General features: G+C 56.7%; 1 protein-coding gene across 6 annotated transcripts; it reads left to right on the forward strand.

Moving 5' to 3' along the window:
- The first annotated feature begins 3,287 nt into the window (after window positions 1-3,287).
- SLC35E2B (solute carrier family 35 member E2B) lies at window positions 3,288-25,678 on the forward strand. Of its 6 annotated transcripts, none has more exons than XM_089902029.1 (11): window positions 4,012-4,254; window positions 9,473-9,672; window positions 14,843-15,079; window positions 15,181-15,245; window positions 15,325-15,460; window positions 15,668-15,795; window positions 17,438-17,558; window positions 18,519-18,572; window positions 18,866-18,938; window positions 19,978-20,123; window positions 21,612-21,812. In XM_089902029.1, the coding sequence occupies exons 2-11, from the start codon at window positions 9,482-9,484 to the stop codon at window positions 21,643-21,645; spliced, it is 1,185 nt and encodes a 394-aa protein (XP_089758155.1). In that variant the 5' UTR covers window positions 4,012-4,254; window positions 9,473-9,481; the 3' UTR covers window positions 21,646-21,812. The 6 variants fall into 6 exon arrangements, with proteins under 6 accessions (XP_089758153.1, XP_089758155.1, XP_089758159.1 ...); XM_089902033.1 differs by having other exon boundaries at window positions 21,615-21,812; XM_089902017.1 differs by having other exon boundaries at window positions 4,013-4,254; window positions 21,695-25,678.
- Window positions 25,679-26,272: the final 594 nt, after the last annotated feature.

Raw genomic sequence — 26,272 nt, forward strand, 5'->3', positions numbered from 1 at the left:
GTCCTCACCGTCCCCTCGGAACTTGGGCTCCTCCAGGCCAGCAAGTCACCAACCCACCTGACTGCAGCCATCACGTCAGACCATGGCCCAGATGCAGACTGAGCCTGTGAGAAGGGGGCTGGGGCCGGGGGGCTGGACTGGGAGAGGCCGGCAGATGCCACGAGGAGAGGCAGGCTGGCCGGCGTGGGGCTCCTTCACGAGAGCCGCTTCCTAACAAGTTTGTGTCTAATGTGCAAATCAGCAAAGAGGCTGAAATGGTCACATTTGAAGCTGACAAGGGTGTGAAGAATCCTGGCCGGTCTAAAGTCTTTCAACCCCAAATTCTGCTGCTTGGAATCCAGTCAAAGGAAGAAGTGGAAACTCCAGCAAATGCAGGTAAAACCACTCAGACCCCTTCCCTGATACTGGAAGTCAGACACGGCCCAGCAGTGAAACGACTCGCAACCTGCAGCAGTGTCTCCTGCAGTGTTTAGAGAAGACTTATGTGAAAATTAACAAAGGGGAACCTCAACTAAAATGCAGTCGGGAGGCCAGAAGGGTAAGCTCTCAGGCAGGTGCCCCTGGGCCTCAACACAGATCCCAGCAGGCGGAGCGTCCCTTGCACCTGCGGCCAGAAGCAGATACTTCACTGCCACCAGCAGGAGGAAGGACGATGTCCCCCGCCTGGCAGCCTCTCAGCCAATGAAAAGCCACCACCCAGTTCCTCCAGTAGAGTGTTTATAACAACTTGCCCTTCTCCTCTGCTTCACCAGACTTGCTTGTGGTTCACCATAGCTGCCTGTCCTGAACTTCACTTCTTTGCTGCTGCCAAATCAACCCGTTTTGCTGGTAAAATAACTGGCTGTTTTATTGTTTTTGGTGAACAACTGTTAGCAGCACAAAGAAAAAAGGGTAGGATACAAACTCTGGGAGTGTGACCATGGAGCAAAGGCTTCCTCGGGCAGTGGCTGGAGGCCTGGGTCGAACTGTCCTCCATGCTGGGGCGCCTGGTCCAGGAGGGGAAGGCGCCTAGGTTCCCCTGACATCATTTCAGAATTGTTAAAACGCACTGTCTCAGATAAACTGTAAGAAAGATTCTGCTATAAAGGTTTTTTTTTAATTTATTTATTTTATGTATTTATTTTTGGCTGCGTTGGGTCTTCGTTGCTGCGTGTGGGCTTTCTCTAGTTGCGGCGAGAGGGGGCTATTCTTCATTGGGGTGCGCGGGCTTCTCACTGCAGTGGCTTCTCTTGTCGCGAAGCATGGGTTCTAGGCGCGCGGGCTTCAGTAGTTGTAGCTCGCGGGCTTCCGTAGTTGCAGCTCGCGGGCTCTAGAGCGCAGGCTCGGTAGTTGTGGCGCACGGGCTTAGTTGCTCCTCGGCATGTGGGATCTTCCTGGACCAGGGCTCAAACCTGTGTCCCCTGCATTGGCAGGTGGATTCTTAACCACTGTGCCACCAGGGAAGCCCTGCTATAAAGTTTTGGATACTTTTTATACATTTCCTTTTGAAATTCTTGACTACAAGTAACTAACTCACTGATCACCACAAGTAGCTCACTGAGGCCTGAACTGCAGTTCGCGGCCCCAGCCCTACCTGTGCGCGCCCAGGGGTGGGCAGACACCACCATTAATTAACTGACCCTCTGGCCAAGACCTAAAGGAGAAATTTTATTAATTTTAAAATAACGTGAAGAGGGACTTCCCTGGTGGCACAGTGGTTAAGAATCCACCTGCCGATGCAGGGGACACAGGTTTGAGCCTTGGTCCGGGAAGATCCCACATGTCGCGGAGCAACTAAGCCCGCGAGCCACAACTACTGAGCCCGTGTGCCACAACTACTGAAGCCCGCGCACAAGAGCAGCCATCGCAATGAGAAGCCCGCGCACCACAACGAAGAGTAGCCCCTGCTCGCCGCAACTAGAGAAAGTCCGCGCGCAGCGATGAAGACCCAACGCAGCCAAAAATAAAAAATAATAAAAATAAAAAACAAAATTATTAAAATAATGTGAAGAAAAATATGTGAAAGTTTGACCAAAAAGTAGGCTTTAAGCAGAGCCCATTAGCTGTACCCTTGTTCCTGAAAATATCACCTCACACCGGTCAGAATGGGCATCATCAGAAAATCTACAAACAGCAAATGCTGGAGAGGGTATGGAGAAAAGGGAACCCTCTTGCGCTGTTGGTGGGAATGTAAATTGATACAGCCACTATGGAGAACAGTATGGAGGTTCCTTAAAAAACTAAAACTAGAACTACAGCAATCCCACTACTGGGCATATACCTTGAGAAAACCATAATTCAAAAAGAGTCATGTACCGCAATGTTCATTGCAGCTCTATTTACAATAGCCAGGACATGGAAGCAACCTAAGGGTCCATCGACAGATGAATGGATAAAGAAGATGTGGCACATATATACAATGGAATATTAGCCATAAAAAGAAACGAAATTGAGTCATTTGTAGTGAGGTGGATGGACCTAGAGTCTGTCATACAGAGTGAAGTAAGTCAGAAAGAGAAAAACAGGTATCGTATATTAATGCATATATGTGGAACCTAGAAAAATGGTACAGATGAACCGGTTTGCAGGGCAGAAATTGAGACAGAGATGTGGAGAACAAACGTATGGACACCAAGGGGGGAAAGGGGCGGTGGGGTGGGGGTGGGGGTTGATGAATTGGGCGATTGGGATTGACATGTATACACTGATGTGTATAAAATTGATGACTAATAAGAATCTGCTGTATAAAAAAATTAAATTAAATTAAAAATTAAAAAAATTAAAAACAGAAAATAAATAAAATAAGTTACAAGGACATATTGCACAACACAGGGAATATAGGCCATATTTTATAGGAACTATAAATGGAGCATAACCTTTAAAAATTGTGAATCATTATATTGCACACCTGTAACATATAACATTGCACACCAACTATACTTCAATTTAAAAAAGAAAACACTAACATTCTGAGATTTCCTCTCTCCCGATAATTAAATCACCACAAAAAGACAGGTAATATGTGAATCTGACGTTGAAAGAGAAGCAGGAGGAGATACATATACAAAAAAAAAAAAAAAAAAGCCCATTAGCTGTACCCTTGCCCCTTAAAATCATGTTAAAAAGTAAGCGGGGAGGAGAACCGGTCTGGGCAGGTGCTCCGCGGCAGATGCGACCATCCCAGTGCAGCCCGCCGCTCACCTGGGCCGAGGTCGCGCCCCCAGGCGGAGCTCCACACAGCTTGGCCAATCAGCGCCCTCTCCAGGGGCGTGGCCTCAGGGTCCAGGTGCCCCCAGAGCTCCTCCGATGCTAGGATGCTGGGAAGACAGACACTCCCTCTATCTTTCCTCTTCTAAGAGAGGCGTGTTGAGGCTGGAATTTCTGTCCCTTGAAACCAAAACTCGGAGGACGGCCCCTTAGGGACTTATAGGTCCACGAACTGGTCGCCCCTCCTGGGCCGCGGTGGTACGACCCGGAAGGTACCAAGGGGAGGACGCAGGGGGCCGCCGTCTGGGCTGAAGTGGTACGCCAGAGAATATCGCGAGGGGGCGCCATCGCTCCCCCCCATCTGGGCGGAGGTGGTACAGCCCGGAAGGTGTCAAGGGGGAAAACCGCGAAGGGCGCCAGCTGAGGTGGTACGGCCCGGAAGGTACCAAGGCCGCGGGGATCGCCTTCGCCCCACCCCCGCCTGGGCTGAAGTGGTACAGCCCGAATGGTGCCAAGGGGATGACGATGGGGGTCGCCGTCACCCAGGATCACCACCCCCGCCTGGGCTGAAGTGCTACGGCCAAGAGGGTGCCAAGGGGACGACAGCGGGGGAGAATCGACCAGCAGCGTGGCCCCCCCACCGGCTCAGCGGCGGCGGCCGAGAAGCCCAGACGCTCAGGACACAGCGGAACGAGTCCCGCGGGCCAGCGGGGAGCCGTGGCTGGTTTCCGTCGCGTCACTTCCAGCTCATGGCTTCCGGGACCGGTAGTGGCACTTCCGCCCCGCTTCGCCCCGCCCCCGTACCCGCCCCACCGCCCGCAGGGATCGGGGTGGGGGTGGGGTCTGTTTGGGGCCCGCCCACCGGGCCCGACCCGCAGGCTTTCGCGCGGGGAGCCGCAGTCGCCGAGACGTGGGCGGGTCGCCGTGTGGAGGCGGGGGCGACGGGGCCCCGGGTGACCGCGTCCTCCACCCCGGCGCGTTGAAACTCCGCCCGGATGCGGCTGCGGGTCCCGGTGCACGTCCCCGAGGCTGCGGGGCCCGCGCGGCGTCTAGCCCGGGGACTTCTCGGTGGGTGAAGCGCTGAATTAAGCTGGCGGGCTGGGTCGCCTGCGGGGGTCGCCCTTTGCGTCTGGGCCGAAGTTCCCCCCACTAGCCACCTCCCTTCCCCGGCCCAGGACCCTCTGCGGGCGCGGCCGCTGGGCCACCCCAGGGCCTTGGCACGCGCGCGCCTGGGCGTCCGACGCCGCCGGGGGGCACAGTCCCTCGCGCCTTCACGACCGGTCCGCTCCTTCAGCGTCCACCGCATGGAGTTGCCGCCCCACCTCGCAGGTGTCCGCTCGGACCCCAGGCCTCCACGGCCGGCGCCGCGTTCCCGTCCCGGGTCCGCACGGCGCCTGAGGCGGGGCGGCTGGGCACAGGTGCGGCGGGGCTTTGGGGTCTCCGGAGCGGGTGGGGGTAGCCGCGCCCGGGTCGTGGGGGTGGGCTGTCAGAGGCGGGATGGGGGGGCACAGGGTCGGGTGTCCTTGCGTTTTAGCCCCCCCTCCCGCCGATGCCCCCCCGAAGTGGGGCATGGCCTCCGAGCGGCAGGTGCAACCGCTTCCGAAAGAACCGGGTAAAGATGCTCCGTCCGATCCGGAACCAAAGGGCGCGATCGCCCGCAGATTCATTGCAGTTGGTGTCTTTCTATGCAGGATTTTAGAAAACTGGAAATTATATAATGACTAACATCCTGCCGGGCGCTGGTCCTAGCGGACTGTTACTTTGTAAATTGGAGTGGGAAACTCCCAGTCAGGCCCAGAGCTAAGACTTCATTGTAGTCCTCAGGTGACTTTCCTGTAGCGGGTTTTACGGGGCCTGTGGGGTCCAGGCAGTGCCCCCGCCCCACCGCCCCAAGCTCATCTTCTGAAGCCTTGAGGACCTTGCTCACCTACCGCTGCTGTATAAAAAAGAGAGAGAAAAAAAAAAACTATTTAGAGGCAGACTCTTTGTTTAGTGGCTTAAAGTTCTTTGTTTTTTAGTAGAGTGCAATGTACTTTACCAAAAATCTTTAAACTTGTAAGTAACATTGTAAAGCAGAATAAAACAATATTAAACAGCATGAAAAGGAACATTACGGGAGGGAATAGGAAAGTTTTTACATTACAGAAGTCCATTTTCTTTTTAAAGTTTTTTTTTTAATTGAAGTACAGTTGATTTACAATGTTGTGTTAGTTTCTGGTGTACAGCAGTGATTCAGTTATACACACACATTCTTTTTCAGATTCTTTTCCATTCCATTACAGGTTATTACAAGATATTGATTGTAGTTCCCTGTGCTATATACAGGTCCTTGTTGTTAAGAAATCCATGTTCAGTGCACATAAATTAGAAAATGAAGAGGAGCCCAAATGCAAACAAAATGTGAAGGACCTGAGATTCTGCTCCCAGAGCTGGCCACAGTTGGTAACTTCGCCTGTGTTCTTCTGAACCATTTGTACTTTTTAAACGGGAACATACTGTGCAGAGGGCTTGTAACTCTGCTCTCACTTAATCTGTGACAAATCTATTTTTGTCAAAACTTGCAGGGCTACAGTGTCCCATTATGTGACAGGGTTTGTTACAAATTTCTTATCTGACACTTGGCTAGTGTCAGCTTCTTAGTCTTAAAAACAAAGCTTTTGAACATCCTTGTATGTACAATCTTGGGCCTTTGTTGGATTATTTCTTTAGGATAAATCCCTGGAGGTGGAATTTCTGAATTAGTGTATAAAATTTGTAGACTTTAAGTATATTTTGTCTAAACTGCCCTGCTGACAATTTGAACCAACCTAGATTTCCTCACCAGGCATTTGAGAACATCTTGAGTTGTTTGTTGGAGAACAGGGACTCTTGACCCCAGGCTGACAGGCCCTAGAATTTAAGGGTCTACGGAACTGGATGGGAAAGTTGACATCTTCATTTTCGCTAACCTCCACGCAAACTTCCCTTCGGTGGAGAATGTGCCGTGGTGGTCCTGCCTCCCCCCCCCCCCCCGTTTCAGAACCAGGCACCCTCCCTGTGGGTCGTGAGCCCTCGCTGCAGGGCTGGCGGAGGCTGGGCCGTTCAGGCCGTGGGAGAGGGGGCTCAGCGCCTGCACGTGACGGAAGTGTCACAGGTGTGCTTCTCGCTACGTGTCGCTGACCTGGTTTCCTTTCAGTCCCACGTGTGCACCCTCTTCTGAAGACAGCTCTAGGCAGGAGTAAAGTTAAGAGTCAACCCTGGCCTCGTGAGCCACCTACTCCGTGCTGGGTGGAAAAGGCTACGTTTCGGTTCTTGTTATTTGTGCTATAATCTGAGAGGGCAATAATTCAGACCTTTGTCACCAGAGGCCTGGGCGGGGAGCAGTGCCCCACGAGCCCTGCGTTCAGCCCTGTCCGCCCCGTTACCCGGCCGACCTGGAAGGTGGAGTCAGTTTTTCGTTGTCAGATTGGGGCCGCTGACCTTCGGTCTTTCGCAGGATGAGAATTGCTTCTTGTGGAGGCACCTGGAGTCACGGGGGCTGAGAAAGAAGAACGGGCGGTGGAAACACGAGCCGGAACTGGGGAGGGCAGCTGGGGTCTCGGCGGGGCTGGGTGAGCCGGACCTGCTGGGCTCTGGGCCGCTGACCCCCGGCCGCTGCCGGCCTCCATGTGCGATGCCCAGCACAGCCGCGCGGGGCTTCGCCGCAGCCGGGAGCAGGCCTTCTGCTCAGGATCGGCGCTGCGGCCGGTAACCAGTGGTAAGTGCTGCGGTCACGTGCCCGCCCACCATCCGGGCAGAGAGGGCCTGGCCGGCCGTCAGCCGTGGCTATTGCAGGACGTTTCTCGTCCTCACTCCTGGGCCAAGTCTACAGCACACGTTCATTCTCTGATGGGTGGCCGGTCGCACTTCCCAGCCGTCATGACGGGCACTCCCGCTCTGGACGCTCTCGCAGGACTTCCCTGGGGGAACCTCGAGAGCGGAAGTGCTGATGTGTAGGGTGCGCAGGCGCGTAGCTCTCAAGAGGCTGCCACGCCGTTTCCGCAAGTGCTCGTACCAGCCGCCCCGTAGCCGTGTCTGGGGGCTTCTGGATCCACACCTTCCAGCAGCTCTGGGTGTTGTCAGACCTGATGGTTTTTGGCAGTGGGGGCGGGTGGTGTGTCCAGCTCCCTGACCGCTGGTGAGGGCGACCCCCGTGGTTGGACGTGACCTTGCCTCCCTCCCCGCATTCTCACCTTCTGTAGCCCCTCCCCTCGAGGCCGGCCTTCTAATGAGCTCCGAACAGCAAACCAGCAAACGAGAAGGGGACGAGGTTACAAAAAGACTCGGGCCTCCTCGGGCGCTTTCTCTCAGCCGTTCCAATGCAGGCCAGGTGCCGGCTGCGGGCGGCCCCGCGGAGGGGTCTTCCCCCAACAGCTGGCCGGGAGTTGCGCGTGTGGGCTTGGAAGCAGGCGCCCCGGCCTTCGGGTGAGGCCTCGGCCCCTCCTGCCATCGTGACGGCCAACTGCCCAGCACAGCTGCTGCCAGAGTCCCGACCACAGAAGCTTGCGGGGTCGTAGGTGTGTCATTGCTCTGTGCCGCCGGGTGTGCGGTGCCGCGTTACGCGGCGCTGGAGGGCTGATAAGCATCCTCTCTCGTGCTTATCGGCCGTTTGGAAACGCTCTCCTGCGCTGGTGCTTTTGCCCACATTTCCTATTAAGTTGTAGGAATCCGTTCCCTCTCCTTTGTCACGTCCTAACTGCCTCCTCCAGGTTGTCGCTTTGTCATTTAGTGTGTTAATGTTACAATACGTTATAGTGCGTTTTGATGGCACAAAAGCTCTTAGTTTAGCCAACACAGTCTGTTTTATTTATATTTTCCTTTATGGGGATTGGTTTAAGATATTCTTTTTCAGGAGTTCGCTGCCGGTCCAGTGGTCAGGACTCAGCACTTTCACTGCTGGGCCCGGGTTCAATCCCTGGTCGGGGAACTGAGATCCTGCAAGCTGTGTGGTGTGGGCAGAAAAAAAAAAAGACACTCTTTTCCTATACCAGAATCAGGAATATATTCTCTTACATTCTCCTCTAAACGTAAGGGTTTACACAGCTGCATTTCACAGACAGGCTGCGCAGGTTCAAGCCCTGAACTGTGGCCAGAGGCCGTTTCCCCACTTCATGTGTCTCACACGGGTGACAGCGTCCCTCCGCAAGGGTTGTTGTGAAGATTCATTGAGTTAATATGTGTGAGATGCTCGGTCAGACCCTACCTGCTTCCTAGGAAGTGCTCTGTGGGTGTTGCTAATCGTTATTTGTCTAGAATTGTGAGATCAGGGTCCAGTTTGTTTTCTCTGGTGTGGATAACGGCCATCCTAGCATCAGCGACAGTGGCCTCCCTTCGCCAACGAGCCACAGCCCCACTCTGTCTTGGACCAGAATTCTGCTTGTGTGGAGTCTCTGGGCCTCCGTTCCAATTTGTTTACTTGTTTCTGCGCCGATACAGCACGTGACCTGGAACCCTCCTATCTGGATAGGCGCCTCCCCCTTCTCCTTCTTCAAGGAAGTTTCCTGTCTTCTCCCCTTTGGACCTCCATCGAGTGCCCTTTGTTATTAACACGTACCTTGTAGGGATACACTTTGAGACTAAATATTCTGTTATTTCTAAATTTTCACCCAGCCCGAGTCGGTTGTTAGTGTGATCATGGGCATGGTTGCCAAACGGAGATTTTCTAATTGCATCAGTCATCTGACTTTGTAACAGAAGGAAGTGCTTTCTCCTTTCCCCCTTTAGTGATCGTGGTGGATGTGTGGCTTCTAACCCTTTGCTATTATTTACTTTCTCTCTCAAACTGCATCCCTCACGCTGGCCCCTGTGTCCTTCTGATAAGTCCCCATCACCCTAGGAGCCCTCCCTCTCCTTCTGGCCCAGTTCCTGCCCCAGCCCTGGCATCAGCCGTTCCTCCAAGGAGGCTGGTTCAGCCCAGCAGAGAATGAGGCTTAGGAGCTGGCTGTGCTGCTGGGGGCGTCCCTGCCTCCAGGCCTCCCGGCGGGGCGGGGGGGGGGGGGGGGCGGCGTCCTGCACAGGCGTCCTGCGGCCACCCCTCCTTCCCCGCAGCGCACACCCTTGTCTGCCCCACCTCGCCTGCCTGGGGTGTCGTCTGGAGCCTGCGCGTGTTCTCCGCGCCGCTGGCGCAGTTACTGGCCAGCTTCCTGTCCTTCGCTCTTCAGTGGGATGACGTTGTTCACCCGAGTGGTGGTTTGGTTCGGGTAGTTCTGTCTGTATTGCACGTTAGAGGTTTTAGAGATGTTATTGATTTGATCATTTTTGGTTCCAGAGGGTGTGAATGTTGAAAAGGTGCGTGGCGTTGGCAGGATCTGCGCGTTGTGGATGCTGTAATGGTCTGCAGCCCCTGGCCTGGTGTTCAGCCTCTGCCGTCCATCCTCCTCTCCTCGGCTTTCGACGCCTGCGTTTTCTCACCGTCAGATCTGCACCTGTGGCAGGGAAACTGCAGCGGTGCCGGGTTCAGCGCCTCAGGTCAGGGAGACATGGTGTCTCTGTCTCGTTCCTGGTGGTTCCCACTTTGGTGGCTCCGTGGAGGGGCATCCGCTCGTTTCTCCGGGGGGGTAAAGCTGTGATTGACCCTGGTCACCAGTTAACACCTCGCAGGGAAATAGTCGGAGGACACCGTAGTTTCATTCAGCAGTGGGACGTTTCCTCTCTAGTCTTGCCATGTTTTCATCCCGCTGATTTATTCCTGACAGCTTCTTCGTCTGTTTGTCTGCACGACTGCATCCTGTCCATCTGTCCCTCCTGGAGCAGCCAGGAGGCTGCTCCTCCCCCACTGGCAGCCTGCGGGCCAGGTGGTCTCTGATCTTTGATCCTCACCTGTCCTCAGGCTGAGTCGTGGAAGCTTTTCTCCAGGGCGCCTTGCTTCTCCTTCTGGTGGCTGGGCCGTGGATGGGGCCGCTTTGGCCCTTGTGGGCTGTGTCCAGAAGCAGGACCCCAGGTCACCTTGGTGGCTGCATCCTTGATGCCCGCCACCTCGAGCTCCCCGTGTGCTTCTGGGGGCCTTCGGAGCCTCCACATCAAGTCCTGTCCTGAGTTGGATCTTCTTGGTAGCCCGGGGCCCCTGGTGAGATTTCCACTTCTGCCACCCTGGTCTTGATCCCCAGGGACCCTGTTGTGGTGACTCTCAAAGCAGCACGTCCTGCTTGCCGGTGGGCACTCAGCTCCCCCTGCCCCGTCTCCTGCCTTGGCTCAGCTCCCAGGGCACTGAAGGGTGACCAGAAGCTCGGGGCTGCTCAGCTGCTTTCTCCGTCAAGGCCTCTCCTTGGGGCCCTGATTTCTGTCCTCAAGGTCTGTCCCATGCCTGTTGAATTCCCCAGAGAAGGGTCTTCTGGCGTCCGGCCTGGAGGGCCACCCGCCCTGGTCTCTGCTTTCCCTGCCACCTCGGCCTCCATCACAGCCCAGGGGCCTCGTTCACTGCCTGGTCTCCGCCGCTTCTCTGTAGTGGCGCCTCCTCATTCCAGTCCCCCGGCCCCACCCCCGGAGCCGCTGGAGGAGCCCTCCAGGCCTCAGACCCCCATCGCCTGACGAAGCAAAAGCAAGCAAACAACTAGGAACCCTGGTGTGACTTGGGGAGTCTTGTCGAGAAGGAGCAAGACAGGACCGTCCATTCCCAAGTTGATTTCATTTGTTTGTTTGTTTGGGGGCTGGGCCACGCGGCTTGCGGGATCTTAGTTCCCCGACCAGGGATTGCACCCCGGGCCACTGCGGTGAGAGCGCAGAGTCCCAACCAGTGGACCGCCAGGGAACTCCTGTGATTTCACTTTTTAAGACATTCAAAGCCCTTGTTCTGACTCCAGAGGCATTTGGACTCCTTCCGGAAACTACACACACGGAGGTTGCCGACCCCTCCTGCTGCACGCGAAAGCGGGGGGGGGGGGGGGGTCTGCCTGTCCCTTGGCTGTCGCGTCCTCGGTCACCAGGCTGGGCGGGCTGCTTGTGGGCTGTCGATGGTCAGGAAGAGGTCACGCGCTGGAGGGAGCCTGAGCATCCGTCCTGGGCTCCCTGGGCCCTGCTCTGGACACAGTGGACAGCAGTGCTGGTCTGTGATGGAGCGCCTGCTGCCTTCCAGTCCGGAACCTGCGGGAGGACACAGAAAGCTCCTGGCGCCACCTGAGACCAGGTCACCAAGGGCAGATGGTCCGGGAGGCTCTGGTCTGAAAAGGCATCTGTCTCCCCAGGTGCTGCCTGGCTCTTTTTCATGTATAAATCCTCAGCTTTCCGAACGGCCTAGAAAACAGCGCGACGCCCGCCATGCTTGCCCGCTTGCGTCCCCCGTCCTCGCGGCCCCACCCAGACCCACCCCCCCGCCAGCTTGAGTTCCCAGTTCTTTGCTCTTAACAGCACTTTTTGTGCTTTTATTTCTAATGACATGTTGTGTCTGGACACACTTAAGTGCAGTGGTGGCGCTGTGTCGTGTGTCTCCTTCCGCGACTCGGCCTCAGCACTTCCGATGGCTGTAAGGTTTGCCCATCACCCATCGCCCGTGTGCGGCTTCCCTCTGGCCGCTGGGGGCGTCCATCCCCACCCGCTGCCATCTGCGTCCCTGTTGACAGGCGCGTAAGTTCTGTTTGGCTTTTGTTTTGCTGCTGGCAAAAAAGTGCCGCGTTGACCCCATCTGACAGACGCTCTGTCCCCGTGCCATCCCGGCCACGGGCTCTGCTGACTCTTTCTTACGTTCCCTGTCACTTGCGGTGACTCCTGAAAGGTCCCATCCCCACCGTTTTGGTCTGAATCTGTTTGCATCTGTGCTGCCACCTGCTTTCAGCCTGGGACAGTCGGGAGGCACTGGAGCCTCGTGTGCTGGGTGGGCGGGGGTGTGTGTGTGATGGATTCTGCTTCTTCAGAGGCCGCCAACACCCTCCACCCTCGGGGCAGATGGGGCAGAACCTCCAGGGCGGGTAAGGGTACAGCCCAGCACAATGACCTCGGGGGGTCGTGGGTGCCCCATGGGCGCAGACCCAGCAGAAACACAAGGAACGACCTGCACAGGACGGACGTGGCGGACAGTCCGGGGTCCGGTGTGGTCAGCAGTGGGGATGAGTCCCTTGTGGCTTGTTCATCCAGTGAAATACCACACCGTCACCAGGTGAGCGGCAGCTGTGGAACTGCACGGACCCGTCTTTGTTTCAAAGCAGCTTCTTGTTGAGGAAGGAGAGTGGGCGCCCCAGGGCCTCGGGGCTCAGCGGCGGAGCTCTGGCGTTGGGCCAGAGCTCCTTGAGCTGCAGAGAAGGAGGCGGAGGCCCGGCTGGCAGTGCTGCCTGGGAAGCTGTGAGTTTCCCAGAGGGAAACCGAGTGGAGAGAGTCGGGGGAAGCGCCTGCACCTTGCCTCCAGCCTCGTTTTGTGACGAGAGAGAGGAAAGGCGATGGGACCCTCCCCGGGGGCTTCTGGAGCATCACCTCACAAACAGGTTTGCTTTTGGAGCCTCAGCGGTGGCGTCAGGGCTTGTGTGACAAACACCGAGTCAGGGGCCCTGAAGAGAGGGGCTTGGCACCGTCGGTGGGCCTGACGGGGGCTCCCTTGAGAGGCAGAGCCCCCGCGGCCAGTGGGAGCTGTGCCCTGGGGGGGCCCGGCTGCAGGTCTGGGCATCCAGACAGGGTCAGCCAGGGGCCCAGGGGTGGGGCGCCATCTCTCTGCTCTCGGGGATCCCGAGCCACACACGGGCTTTGTTCCTGTGTTTTCCGCCCACCCGCAGCTGGGCCCCTGTTCCCAGCTGGGGGGCAGCACGGGCTCCCCATACCCCCGCTAGGCCACAGCCGGTCCAGCCCACGGAGGTGCAGCTCCCAGCAGGGTGTGGCCCAGAGAGGACGGCGGGACCGGGCTGGGAAGAGGAAGGAGGACGGGGCGTTAGCGGAGATCTGGCCCCGTCAGCGCCCAGAGAGCTCAAAGGGCTCGTGTGTATCGTGGGGGCAGTGGGGGCCCACGGGAGGACCACGTGCATTCGTCGTGGTCTGGGGTGCGTTTGGGGGGCTGCCCTGGTGTCCCGAGGGTCGGGGTGCATGTCAGGCCTGGGTGCCCACCGGGACCTGGTGCTGCTGAGCTTGTGGGGTGACCGAGAGCACTGGGTGGACACGGGGAGCTGGGGGGCTGCTCAGCCAGGAGCCTGGCTTCAGGTGGGGTCAGGGAGTCACAAGTCCGTCTGGGTCACGCATGCCTGGAAGTTAGGTTAAAGCACGACGGGCGCCCCCCGAATGTCAGCATCGGAGGGACGAGGACATAGGCAGCCAGCTTGGCTGCCTAGAGGTGGGGGCAGGGGGCTGGGAACTGCGGTTTGGTGTCACTGAGGAGGAGTTGCCAGGGCTCTTGAGCTGGGCAGGTGGTCGTCACTGGGATGCTGCTTAAAGCCAGAACTGGGATTTCCCTGGCGGTCCAGTGGTTAGGACTCAGCGCTTTCACCACCAAGGGCACGCATTCAATCCCTGGTCGGGGAACTAAGATCCCACAAGCTGTGCGGCGTGGCCAAAAAAATAAATTAAAAAAAAGAAGGGCCGGAACTTGAAGCACTCACCCACCAGCAAACGGGAGAGACCGGGTCGGACTTCGCCTGTGATCTGAGGGAGTGAGGGGTCTCTCTTGAGAGACCGGGTCGGACTTTGCCTGTGATCTGAGGGAGTGAGGGGTCTCTCTTGAGAGACCGGGTCGGACTCTGCCTGTGACCTTAGGGAGTGAGGGGTCTCTCTTGAGAAGTCGTGGCCACAGGCCTGAGCGCCAAGCAGGTGTGGATCTGTTGAGGGAGGATCACCCTCTCCTGGGCACCTGCAGAGGCAGTGCCCATGCCCGCTCCAAGGCCTGCCCGCCCTCAAGCCCAGGAGGAGGTCCCCCGGCCCAGGATCTGTGCACGCGAACAGCCCCCTCGAGCCAGCGGGCTGCTGACCCGCTGAGAGGCTGAGGGTCATACTGTCAGGGCTTGGGTGATGAACTGTTGGACCGTGAAAGAGAGGACGCAAAAAAGGAATCGAAAGTTGAGAGAAGCAGGCCAGTTTGAAACGGTAACAAATAGAATACGAAGAACGCAGGGGTTGGAACTCAAAACCCGATGGAGGGACAGAAACTCAGAGTCTCTGACGGGGCAGGTCAACCCTCCCACAAAGGACAACTCAGAACACTGGATGAAATATTAAGAAGTTGGGTGAGGGCGTGGGAGAGCCAGCCTGGTGGGAAGAGCTCCGGGCGAGGGGGCCCCTTCCTCAGCGGCTCTGGTTGGTCCCAGGGTGGGTGGGAAGGTGCAGAGCACTTGTGACAGCTTCCGGGGTGGGGGCGGAGAGCCCAGGCCTCAGCCGAGCTGCGGGAGGGCAGCCTGGAGGACGAGCTCGAGGCTGGGCCGGTGCTTGGGGGTTGTGGGGTGCCCTGGGGGTGGGGCGGGGCTGGAAGAGGCAGGGGTTGGCAGGTACTGTAGAAGGAGTTCGGGCGGGATCGGCTGGAGGGTCAGGTGTGTGGGGAGGGAACGGAGGCCGGTAAAGGCTTTGGTCTCAGAAACTTATTGGAAGACAAGTCCGAGCTGTCGGGGCGCCCGCTCCTTTGGGGCTGGAAACAAGGCCAGGACCCCGAGTTTGCGTCTTGAAATTACTCTAAGTGGGTGATTAAACTCTGCAGGACCTTAGCCGCTCACGCAACGCCGTCCTTTCCTTCCCACTCCAGCCCGTGCCCCGCCCAGTGCCACCTGCATGGCCGCTGCCTCCATCCCCGCGTCCCTGCCCTGCGCTGCCCGCCGCCCCTGAGATGTCGGCATCCGCTAAGCCCGCGGCCCTGGCAGAGCTGGCTCCGGGCCCCGGTGAGAAGCCAGGGGGTCGGCCGCTCCTGGCCTGGGGCCCCGTGTTTGGCCACCGGAGTGAGAAGATCGCATTTGGCCAGAGCGAAGGTGGCCCCGACGAGCAGGTGCTCACGGTCACCGTCACTGAGACGACCGTCATCGAGGCGGACCTGGGCGTGTGGGGTGCCCGCGCCCTCATCTACCTCACACTCTGGTTCTTCTTCAGCTTCTGCACCCTGTTTCTCAACAAGTACATCCTGTCCCTGCTAGAAGGGGAGCCCAGCATGCTAGGTACCCACCGGGTGCTGGCGGCGGGATGGAGCTCCCGGCGGGGTGGAGCCCCTCGCTCAGCCGCCGCCTCCTCCTCCAGGGGCCGTGCAGATGCTATCAACCACGCTCATCGGCTGCGTCAAAGTATTCCTTCCCTGCTGTTTGTATCAGCACAAAACCCGGCTCTCTTACCCTCCCAACTTCATCGTGACCATGTTGTTCGTGGGTCTCATGAGGTAAGCAGCTAACGTTTCTGGTTGAGGGACTGAGTTTTTTACATGTAGAACACTTCCCCCCGGCTGACTGTTACCATCAGGTGATCCTGGGAGGGAGGGGGCCGGGCAGGGGCAGGGCAGACGTGCGCACCCCCTGGGCTCCTACCAGGTCTGCCCCGTGGCTGCGGATGCACCAAATCATCCCTGTGACGCTGTTGACTGTCTTAGGTTTGCAACAGTGGTTTTGGGTCTGGTCAGCCTGAAAAATGTGGCAGTGTCCTTTGCTGAGACGGTGAAGAGCTCGGCCCCCATCTTCACTGTGATCCTGTCCCGGACCGTCCTGGGGGAGCACACCGGTGAGCAGCCTCCAACGCCCGGGCGTGCCAGCTCCTCCGGGGGCCGCTCCCACCCACGTCACCCTGGAGCTCAGCTCCCTCCACTCCCCTCCTGGTCGTTTCTTAGCCTCAGAGGCCCGGGATGGTAGGAGCTGGGTGAAGGAGTGACAGGCAGGTAACCTCGGTGCCATTTCTGTCCCAGGAATCTGCCAGGCACCCCGGCCCCTCCTCCGCACCCCCTCCTGCCCTCCACTGTGGCTCCCCAAAGCTCAGCAAAGGGGACTTGTTACAAATTTCCAACCTGGGCTGCGGGCACGCGCTGCCAGCTGCACACACGTCCCTGACTTTCCCGCCAACCATTTAGAGAGTGTGGTTCCGTGAAGACAAGCAGAGTGCAGACTCGTGGACACGACACGTCGTGTTTGACCCCGGGGGTGGGGGGCGCTCACAGAGGGAGACACGTGTTTGCTTCACGTGTCAACTGGTAAAATGACAAAAAGGTAAAACAAGGCGGCACCTGCCTCAGGGAGAGAGGAGGATGGGGACGGACGGGGCGCAGCCGGGCTTCTCGCAGACGTGCCCTTGGAGCCGCACAAACGCTTAGGTGATGGTAAAACAGCATCAGATCAAAGTGTAAAAGCGATTCCTAAAATCGTACTCAGCAGGAAGCAGCCTGACTGCACGTCAAGCTTCACCACGCAGAAAGGATTTATCTCAAGGGCCTTAAAAGCATCACACTTTGGGCTCCAGCTGCGGTGGGTACGTGTGTAGAAAACCAGCTGTCTTGCTGAGAACAATTAGGAAATCTTGATAAACTTTAGCAAAAAAAAGTCTGTTGGGGAGGCGTTGGAGAATGATGAAGGTGCCAGGACTTGAGGGACCCCAAGGTTTGGGGTCCCCAGAGGAGTGACGCCCTGTGGGGCAGCCCCGGCAGAGCCCCGAGTCCACGAAGGCGCCTGCCCCCTGGACGGCCTCCCAGCCATGGCCCCTGCGCGAGATCCGCCATCCAGCAGAGGCCTCCTTCCGTGGTGATGCTCTCAGCCTCAGGCCACGTGGGCCTGTGGGTTTGCTGTGTGGACAGCGCTGTCCTCGGCGGGGGCGGGGGCTACGGTCATCTGAGGGCTGCACCTCTGCTCCTTTTTGCTGAACACGAGAGGCTAGTCCCCTCGTCTGCTTTGGATTTCAAGATAAATGAAATGCTGTGTCTGAAATCAAAGCAGCGGTACCACATGAGGCTGGATGCCCTGTGTGCAGAGTGACGTGATTTTCTGTTGCACCGAATGGTCTCAGCCTTACCTTCACATCAAGGCTGTTGGTTAGATTTCAGAACGAAGGCAGGAGCGCTGGACACCCTGAGGGTCTGGGGCCTCCCTCCTCTCCCAGCCTTCCCTGGAAACCACCCTTCACCCGACTCATTTTGCAGATGAGGGTTCGGGGTCGGGGGGTGGGGCGCAGGGAGCAGGGCTTGGAGCTGGTGGCTCTGGCCGTCGTGCCCCTGGCACCTGGCTCTGGAGCGGGTGAAAGGAGGCATGTGCTATATTTTCCGTCCAGCGAGAAGAATCAAACAAAGTGAGCGTGCAGAGCACTCCTGGGGCGGGGTGGGGGGTAGCCCGGCCCACTGGGGGGCGCTGCAGCCTGGCCCCTGTGTTCTGTCGCTCCGCAGGGCTGCTGGTCAACCTCTCGCTCATCCCTGTCATGGGCGGCCTGGCGCTGTGCACGGCCACCGAGATGAGCTTCAACTTCCTGGGGTTTTCGGCCGCCTTGTCCACCAACATCATGGACTGGTGAGTCCGAGGGGCGTGTCCCATGCCGCGTGGGGTTGCGTGTCCCGCAGGACGGGGGATAGATGTCACGCCCCAGTGGCGGCTGAGCCGTCTTGCTGACACCTCTGCGCAGCCTGCTCTCTCAGCGTCACCACTTCTGAGAAAAGAGAGGAAACAGCAGCCACACGGTATCCAAGGGTTTCTTGTTGCCATTACTTCCAAAGAAAAACAGGCCCATCTGGAGGGTTTGAATTTGAATAATACAGCTGAAAAATGAAAAATCACCTTTCATTTCATTTCTCACACTTTGCTGTGTTTCCTTCAGCCTTTCCCAGAAACACAGTCCAGCTCACGTCATAGTTTGCATATCGCCTGTTAACTCCGAGCACAGGATGGTCTCCAGAAGCCTCCTCGCTCACCTGCAGACGCTCCAGACCTCGTGACTTAGATCTGCAGGAAACATCTTCACACGGGTTTCCCTCTAGGTTTCTGACGGGCCTGCAGCGTAAACCCCCAGGAGGGGGACAGGGCCTGTAAACCTGTGCAGCAGGCTCGTTGCTCTGGTTTAAGTCCCCTTGGCCAGAGCTGCTGTGCACCCAGCGTCCAGGGAGCAGCGTCGTTCTTCAGAATGCTGAGCCCTCTGGCTCCAGGGAAGCTGGACGCTGTCTGGTCTTCCCATTGGCCACGGCGGGCCTTCCCGGCCAGCAGTTTTGTCTCTGTTTTTTTTCCCAGGGTCTTCCTGTGCTCACACTGTCTGTTCCGTGGCCGCTGCCGAGCAGAGCTGGGTAACCTCAGGCACGTCCTCAGCCTCTGAGACCTCAGGTTACCCATCTGTGAAAGGGGCAGCTCAGCCCGGCTCACAGCAGACGCCAGGACCATCCCCAAGGAGCTACCGTGTGTCCCTGTTTCTGGAGGACATGGCACTTCGGCCGTGTGTGGTGCCATCTGACCTCTCATAACCTCTTCTTTTCTTTATTCTAGTTTGCAGAATGTTTTCTCCAAAAAGCTCCTCAGCGGGGACAAATATAGGTTCTCGTAAGTGTCACTGCTCCATGGAGACCAGACCACCCTGTGCCCTGACCCCTCCCATTTCATGGTGCCTTTAAAAGAACCTTGTTGAAACTTGGGAGAAAACCCCACCTGTTTCCAACTGCCCCTTGGCCGGCTCGTTTGAGGCTGCCTGTCACCGTCCCGTGGCCGGTGGGTCGCCTGTCAGGCCCGGCCGTCTGTATCATCTGGGAGGAGATAATTAAACTGGGGCACCCTGGTTCCGCGGAGGGCGAGGGCGGGGGCAAGGCGGGGAGAGGATCAGGCGCCTGTCCCCCCAGGGCCGCGGAGCTGCAGTTCTACACCAGTGCAGCAGCCGTGGCCATGCTCGTCCCGGCCTGGATCTTCTTCATGGTGAGTCCAGCCCTGGTGCCTTCCCAGGTCGGGGCGAGCCCTGGGCGCCGGGCGTGCTGAATACACAGAGGCCGCCACGCGCCCAGGGGGGTGGGGGGGACCGAGCGAAGCAAACCCGTGCGGGTCCTGTGTGGGTCCGGTGCCCACGGGGGCCAAACCTCAGCCAGCGGTTCCCGGAAACTTTGCTGTGAGCGTTTTTAGGTGCACTTTTTTGTTGTTGTTTTTTGGCCGCACCTCAGGGCTTGTGGGATGTTAGTTCCCCGACCAGGGATTGAACCCGGGCCACGACAGTGAAAGCGCTGAGTTTTAACCACTGGACCGCCAGGGAATTCCTGCACTTGTTTTTTTTAAAAATTTATTTATTTATTTTTGGCTGTGTTGGGTCTTCGTTGCTGCACGTGGGCTTTCTCTAGTTGTGGCGAGCAGGGGCTACTCTTCGTTGTGGTGCGTGGGCTTTTCATTGCGGTGGCTTCTCTTGTTGCGGAGCACGGGCTCTAGGCACGTGGGCTTCAGTAGTTGCGGCACGTGGGCTCAGTAGTTGTGGCACACGGGCTCAGTAGTTGTGGCACACGGACTTAGTTGCTCTGCGGCATGTGGGACCTTCCCGGACCAGGGCTCGAACCCGTGTCCCCTGCATTGGCAGGCGGATTCTTAACCACTGCGCCACCAGGGAAGTCCCCCTGCACTTGTTTTTTATTACTACTGTTATTTAAAAACATTGTGACCACTGTTGAACAAGTCCCAGGGCAGAAGCTTATGAAACAGAGAGCAGTATGTCCCCCAGCCCCTCCCAGGCCCGCTCCTGGTGGAGCTGCTTCCCAGACGTGTCTGCGTGGGCACAAACACGCTCCTGTGCTCACGCGTGTCGTGGGATTCCATCGGTCCTACAGAAGCACAGGTGCGCGTCTACGCACACCTCTCTTTTTAACACAAGTGGAACTGGGCTGTCCTGTCCTACGGCCGGGCTCCAGCGTTGCGCTGGCCCCTGGGCTGGGGTCTGGGTGTCAGCACCGCGGGCGTCCCTCTGGCTCTGGCGCAGGACTTGCCGGTGATCGGGAGGAACGCGAGGAGCTTCCGCTACAGCCAGGACGTGCTGCTTCTGCTGCTGGCGGACGGCGTCCTCTTCCACCTGCAGAGCGTCACGGCCTACGCCCTCATGGGGAGGATCTCCCCCGTGACCTTCAGGTAAGGACCGCACCTCCCAAGAGGTGAAGTGCCTCCAGGTCACGTGCAGAGGGGAACGCTTGCCATCTAGACGTTTTATAAGAGGTGTTCGTGGTTGTGGAATCACAAATGTAGCGATCGCTGTGGTCACAGGTCGTAATTACTAGGCCGTTCTGTATTGGTGCCGTTTGAAACGTGAACAGGAAAGTCTGTGAAACAGATCTTTAGGGGAATCCCCACTGGGATTCTGTGCAGAAGCAGAAATCCTTGGAGTGGTGTGAGTGTACTTCTGCCCGAAACAGCACTGTCCGTGGAATCTCCCGGGATGACGGATTGTCCCGCTTCTGGGCCGCCCAGGGTGGGAGCCACAGGCCACATGTGCTGCTGAGCGCCTGGGGCGTGCCAAGTGCCACGAGGAACCAACGTCTGACATTTCTCTAACTTTAATCAGTTCACACTTGAGCAGCCACACGTGGCCGTCGGCTCACTGCTGGTAACTTAGCACTGAGCTCAGGTCTCACAGGCTTCTTCTCTGTAACTGGGCGGACTTAGCGAAAGCGAAAGCGTGATTTGACACCGGAGCATTTTCAGTAACAAATAGAAAGGAGTCGGCTGAGGTTGCCAGCAGGCCTGGAAATCCATGCAGTGATGTCTGCGGGTCTGCCCGTCAAGTTGTCGTAGAAGCCAACGGGCCTTTGTCCTTTAACTTCAGAACTGTCACTGGAGAGCGGAATTGTACCCAGGAGTGATGGCAGCAGGTGCATCGCTGCCCTTGGGCCTCCCGGGGTGCACGCACCCTCTGCCCGACTCCTGGAGGGGAGCTGCCTGCTGATTGCTGAGGTCTCCTGAAGCTCTCGCTGTCACAGTCTGTCATACGGTCTTGTTTCCATTTAGGGCCAGGAATTATATCCACATACCCCTGAAACTTTGTTTTTCAGTGATTGTTAGTTGACGGTTCAAAAAAAGGCAGAAAACAGAAGACCAGTTCTTTTTATTTTATTAAAAAATTTTTCTTTGGCTGCTGTACGGGATATGGGATCTAGTTCCCCGACCAGGGATCAAACCTGGGCCCCCTGCATCGGAAGTGCAGAGTCTTAACCACTGGACCACGAGGACGGTCCCCAAACCAGTTCTTTTTAAAGAAAATAGCTTCAGGTAGAAAAGTACAAAAATTAAGTTTAAATTGTCGTCAATGGCAGCCCAGGAGACAAGCCCTGTCGTGTTCACTTTATCTTCATGAGGTCCCAGCAGTGGCTGAGCAGGGCTGTGTCACTTCCCAGATACTCTCCCTAATGATCGGTTCTCTCAGGCGCTCTCAGAGGAACCTTCCTCCTTCTGTGGAGAGCACGCTGCAGGTGTGAGGGATCAAACGTCATGATGTCTATAAAGTACTTAGAAATATTTCCGTCTAAAAAAGGACGAAGCAAAATACGGCAAAATGCTGAGTGTGAAGATGGCACTCGGCTTTTTGTTGGAAGTGTCGCTACTTCTCGGTGACCTTTTTCCTAGTAGGAAGGACCCCAGCACGACAGAGTGGGGTTAGCGGAGACGCCTTCGGCCCCCGCCGACGTCCCCGCTGTCCTCTCCCGCAGTGTCGCCAGCACCGTCAAGCACGCCCTGTCCATCTGGCTCAGCGTCATCGTTTTCGGCAACAGGGTCACCAGCCTGTCAGCCGTGGGCACCGTGCTGGTGACGGCCGGAGTCCTGCTCTACAACAAGGCCAAGCAGCAGCAGCGGGAGGCCATGCAGAGCCTGGCTGTGGCGACCAGCCGGTCCCCAGACAGCAGCCCTGAGCCGCTGCTCCCCCCGGACCCCCGGCCACACCACTGAGCCCCGGAGCCTCAGGGGCGCCGTGCACCACGCCGCTCCTTGCCAGTGGGGGACCCCCTTCGCCTCTCCCGCTCCCTGGATGGCAGGCGTGGGGCCTCTGGCTCCACAGGTCACAGTCCGGGTGTGGGAGGTGCGGGTGGGCAGCCTTTCCCGCTCTTTCCTGGGACGTTCGGTCAGAGCTGGGGGAGCTCGAATCAGGGTCCCAGATGTCAGCCCCTGGGGCGCAGACCACAGCTGCCACTGAGCCGTTGCCGAGCCACGTGACAACCTCCTCCTGGTGGCCTCTGCGCACCCCCTGCAGCCAGGCCAGGCCCCAATTCCTCTGTGGGTGACGACCACTGGGGACAGCTGTGAAGCCGGGGCTGCAGCCAGGTGCCAGCGGCTGCCCTCCCCACTTGTAGCTGGCGGAGAGAACCCGCTTCCCCACGCCAGCCGTCGGCGGCCACCCGAGGTACGTCTGGCTCCTTGGCCGTCAGGGAGTCTGTCCGCTGGGCTTGGACAGGCTGCCCCACTGCCCAGACAGCTGTGGTGCAGAGACCGGCGTTCCCTGCTCCTGAGGATGGAGTGTCCGGCCCCGGCCTCCCGCCCTTCTGCCCGAGGCGGAGCTGCCCGCATCAGCACCACTTAGGGAAGGTCACTCGCGGAGCGAAGCGGCCCCACCCCTTTCCGTGCCTGCTGCGCCGAGCTCCTCACCTGAAGGTCCAGCCCTCACCTGCGGCCGGGGCCCCCCAGAGGCCCAGACGTGGTTTCCAGCCCGAGGCTGCGGGCAGCCCCCTGCGGTGTTTGGCTCAGGGAGGGGGCTTCTGTCCCTTCTGCTCCCCCGGGTGAGAGGCAGGCTGTTCGGAGCGCCCCTGGGGAGCACCCGTCCCCACTCAACTAGTCAGGAGCCTTGCCTTGTCTCATCAACGAGACTTTTAGGATTTTCCCTCGTGAATGATGAGCAGGACGAGTGTGGAATATTTACTGTTTTTGTTATGCTGCGTTTAAAATGACAGCGTAGGTTTTTAAAAGGAAACACAGGCATAGGTGGCTTATGGAACGCATCGTGTATGCCAGGTAAACCACAGTCAGACCCACGGCCTGGCCCGGCCCGCCTCCTCCAGAGCAGACAGACGGACAGACAGCCAGGTGTTTGAGGCCTGTGGTGGGCTGAGGTGCCACCCCTCGCTTCACCTCTTGCCTCACAGCCCGTTGGGATTTCTGATTGGGACGCAGACCCCTCCCTCCCACCAGCCTAGAGCTCTGGGGCTTGTCAGGTGCAGCCCTACTCGGGGCCGCAGGCTGGCCACCTGGCCATCTCCAGCCAGCCTGCGGACAGAGCCACCCGAAGGCACAAATCGTTCCCTGAGTCTCAGGCAGCATTCCCAGCTGTTCGGGGCCTGGGCTCCCTGATTGCTTCTCTGGTTTTCCAGTTGGCTTCTCAGCTGGGAAATATAAAAGAGCCCCTCCTGGAGAGCAGATCTTTTGGAAACAAAGAGCAATAACTATATCTCATTAAGTTCCGCTAACTTTAAAAATCTTGTAATGATGATGGATTAAAATGAGGCCTTTTAAACTACAAACAACCTTTTTACTAAGCTGACCTCCTGCTCCAGAGGACGGCGGGTCACACGCACCTTCACTGTGCAGGGGTTGCTCGTGTGACTTTCCCAGGTTTTATCCCTTTCCTCTTTTTCTGCTTCCCCCCAGAACAAAACTAAAGAGGATTCTTTGGCGGTAGCTGGGGTGGCCGGCTGGTGCATTGATCTGTGAGGACCAGAGAGAAAGCACCGTTTCCCTGGGGCTGCTGCCTCTGCCCTCAGACTGTGGCCGCTGTGCCCACGGCTGATGGGGAGACGTGAACAGAAGGGGCGTATCTGTGGTTGCCCACGGCAGACTGTCATCTGAGTGTTTTCAGGTGCCAGCCGCCTGTGTCCGAGTGTTGTTAGGGACCTGGGTCCCTGCCTCCTGTGGACCTGCCCCTCCCTCCACTCTCATCGTGTTTTGATTTTCTAGATATTAGGACCAAGAAAGATTTTCCTAAATTATTTGTAAATGAGGCCGTTTCTAGCAAAGCTGCTTTTGAGACTTCTCCTCATCCCGGGTGGGAGACCACAAAACCTGTGCTGCAGCTGCATTCTGTCTGCGTCCCCACCCCTGAGTCGTCCACGTGTGGGGCGTTTCCGCAGCCTGGCAATGGCATTTGTTTAATAACCGTACAGACATGTTTTTTAATTAACTTCGTTTAGTAGTTTTTTAGTATGTTCTTTTCACTGAACCATCGCAGGTGTGCTCGTACCAGTGTTGACACCAGGTGTTGTGTGTTACATTGGGTCCCTTCCTCCTATGTCTTTGGTTGTCGTCCGTGCCTTTGTAAACAAACTCTTGAACCAGGCTTCTGAATCTGGTCATCTGCTTACTTACATTGACACGTAGAGATGTAGTATCCACACTTTTCTGGCTTTCAAGGAAATTTCCACTACTGAGTGGCATAAAAAAGGCTTTTTTAAAAAAGAATTCTGATAGTCATAATTTCCTGCATATCAGCATTAAAATCATATGCCTTGGAAAGCTGAGAATACTCTTGCACAATCCAAAATGTGTCTTTAATTTGTGAATCAAACAGTAAAAAATTGCTGCACGAGGAATGTCATCCACATGGAGCCGTGCTCGTCGCCAGCCCTTGAAATACTTTCCCCAAACTGGTGGGCTTTCCCTCCTGTGCGGCGCTGACTGTCCCATGGACGGTCATTTATAGACGGGCCAGAGGGGATCAAAGAAATGCAACATGTCTTTTTACATCTGTCCAGGGGGTGTGCTTCCTGATGCCTGAAAGTATTTTCACTGTTCCCCTGGGTTGGAAAAATTAAACAAAGATGTTATTACAGGTAGAAACTCTCCTCTCTTTTTGCCTTTGACCAACATTGTGCTAAGGGCTCTGTTCTTCTCCAAAACACGTACATGCCCTGGTTGGGACCTCTTTGTTTTCTTAGTTTATAAATAAGAACGTCCCAGCTCCCCCGAAGAGTTTGCCTATTTCTCTATCCTGGCTGAGGGGCCGAGAGCAGAGTCATGAGGTTGTGCTGACCATCCCTTGGCGTACTCACCCTGCAGCTCAGGGTGTAAAACCTTTCAGTTTGCTGTCTCTGTAGTATCTCCTCCCCTCCTCCTGAGGGCTGAGATTCTGAGTTTGATGGCCACTGGGTCCATGCCTAGATGTCCAAACTGAGTTGGAAACCGTTCTAATTGGCAAAGTCTTTGGTGTTTTGTTTTGTTTTTTCCAGTTTTCATCAGAGGAAAACTGGCATTCAGCTGATGTGCTATTTCTAGACTGCAGATGTGTGAGTAGCGTCTGCACCCGCCCAGGGCGGTGTTGTGGGCACCACGTTGCAGAGGGACACAGTGAGAGTGACTTTCCCACACTGAAAAACTTGAAAATTATATCAATAATTGTCTGTATCAGAACCAAATCATATGTGCTTTATACCAAACAAAACTGCAGAGAACTAAAAGTACATCGTGCAAAATGTCTATAGTGTTTTGTATTTCACTTATTTCAGTATTTATGTGATTAGATGAATTCTTTCTAGAAAATGGTGGTTAAATGACTGAGCCACTGTTAATTCTGCTATGGTAATACATCGATGCTGTACAGTGAATCCTGTGGATGCCCCCTGGTTATTTTTGTCTAAATTAAGCCACCATGGTAACAACTATCTAGGACTCTTGTTCTGCGAAAGTAAAATAAATGTTCAGCGTGTACTGTTTTCTTCCTTGTGTAACTCTCCAGTGTTCGCGCTACTGAAATGAACAAGGGTGGGTTCTTATTGCCTTCACCCCTTTTCAGCGTGAAGGAAGTAAAAAAATTGTTTTTTTCCTGTCACCAAAAACTCAGGAAGCAAAACAAGCGCTTGGATACAGAAAGTAAACATTTCTTTCCGGGAAGAGAAAGAATTCCAATTCCACCGCCCTTTCTGTGCCCCAATTTCCTGTCACATTTTTCTACATTTTCCATTTCAGGTCCAGTGAATGTGGGTATTCGTTTACCGTTCTCTTTCCTGAGGTTCTCGAGGTTGAACTGCCAGTTTTCTGTGACCACCAAGGTCCGCAGAGTAACTGGAGCCAGGGAAGAGAACTTCATTCTAAGAGCCTCAACAGGTTAGAAGCCGCACCTCACGATGAGGGAGTGCACGGACTTTGAGGGCCCCCCTCCCCCGCCTTAGCACAGCTTAAAACCCCGTGGCAACCGCTCTCCCCGCCCCGGTCCGGCGGAAGGTCTTCCGTAGGCAAGATTCGGAGTCCACCACGCCACCGCCGGGGTCGGGGTCACGGGGACTGGGAGAAAGGGCGCAACACCGGGC

The sequence above is a fragment of the Delphinapterus leucas genome, chromosome 1 (assembly GCF_059928025.1).
Source record: "Delphinapterus leucas isolate spDelLeu-1000000601 "Yukka" chromosome 1, BTC_Dleu_Yukka2, whole genome shotgun sequence".
Lineage (NCBI taxonomy): Eukaryota > Metazoa > Chordata > Mammalia > Artiodactyla > Monodontidae > Delphinapterus > Delphinapterus leucas.

Bases quoted from the DNA above. Each gene is read 5' to 3' on its own strand.
- SLC35E2B (XM_089902017.1), top strand. From the start codon at position 9,482: ATGTTGAAAAGGTGCGTGGCGTTGGCAGGATCTGCGCGTTGTGGATGC. The intron at 15,461-15,667 runs GTAAGCAGCTAA...TGACTGTCTTAG, and splicing joins TTGTTCGTGGGTCTCATGAG to GTTTGCAACAGTGGTTTTGG. The intron at 20,124-21,694 runs GTAAGGACCGCA...CCTCTCCCGCAG, and splicing joins ATCTCCCCCGTGACCTTCAG to TGTCGCCAGCACCGTCAAGC.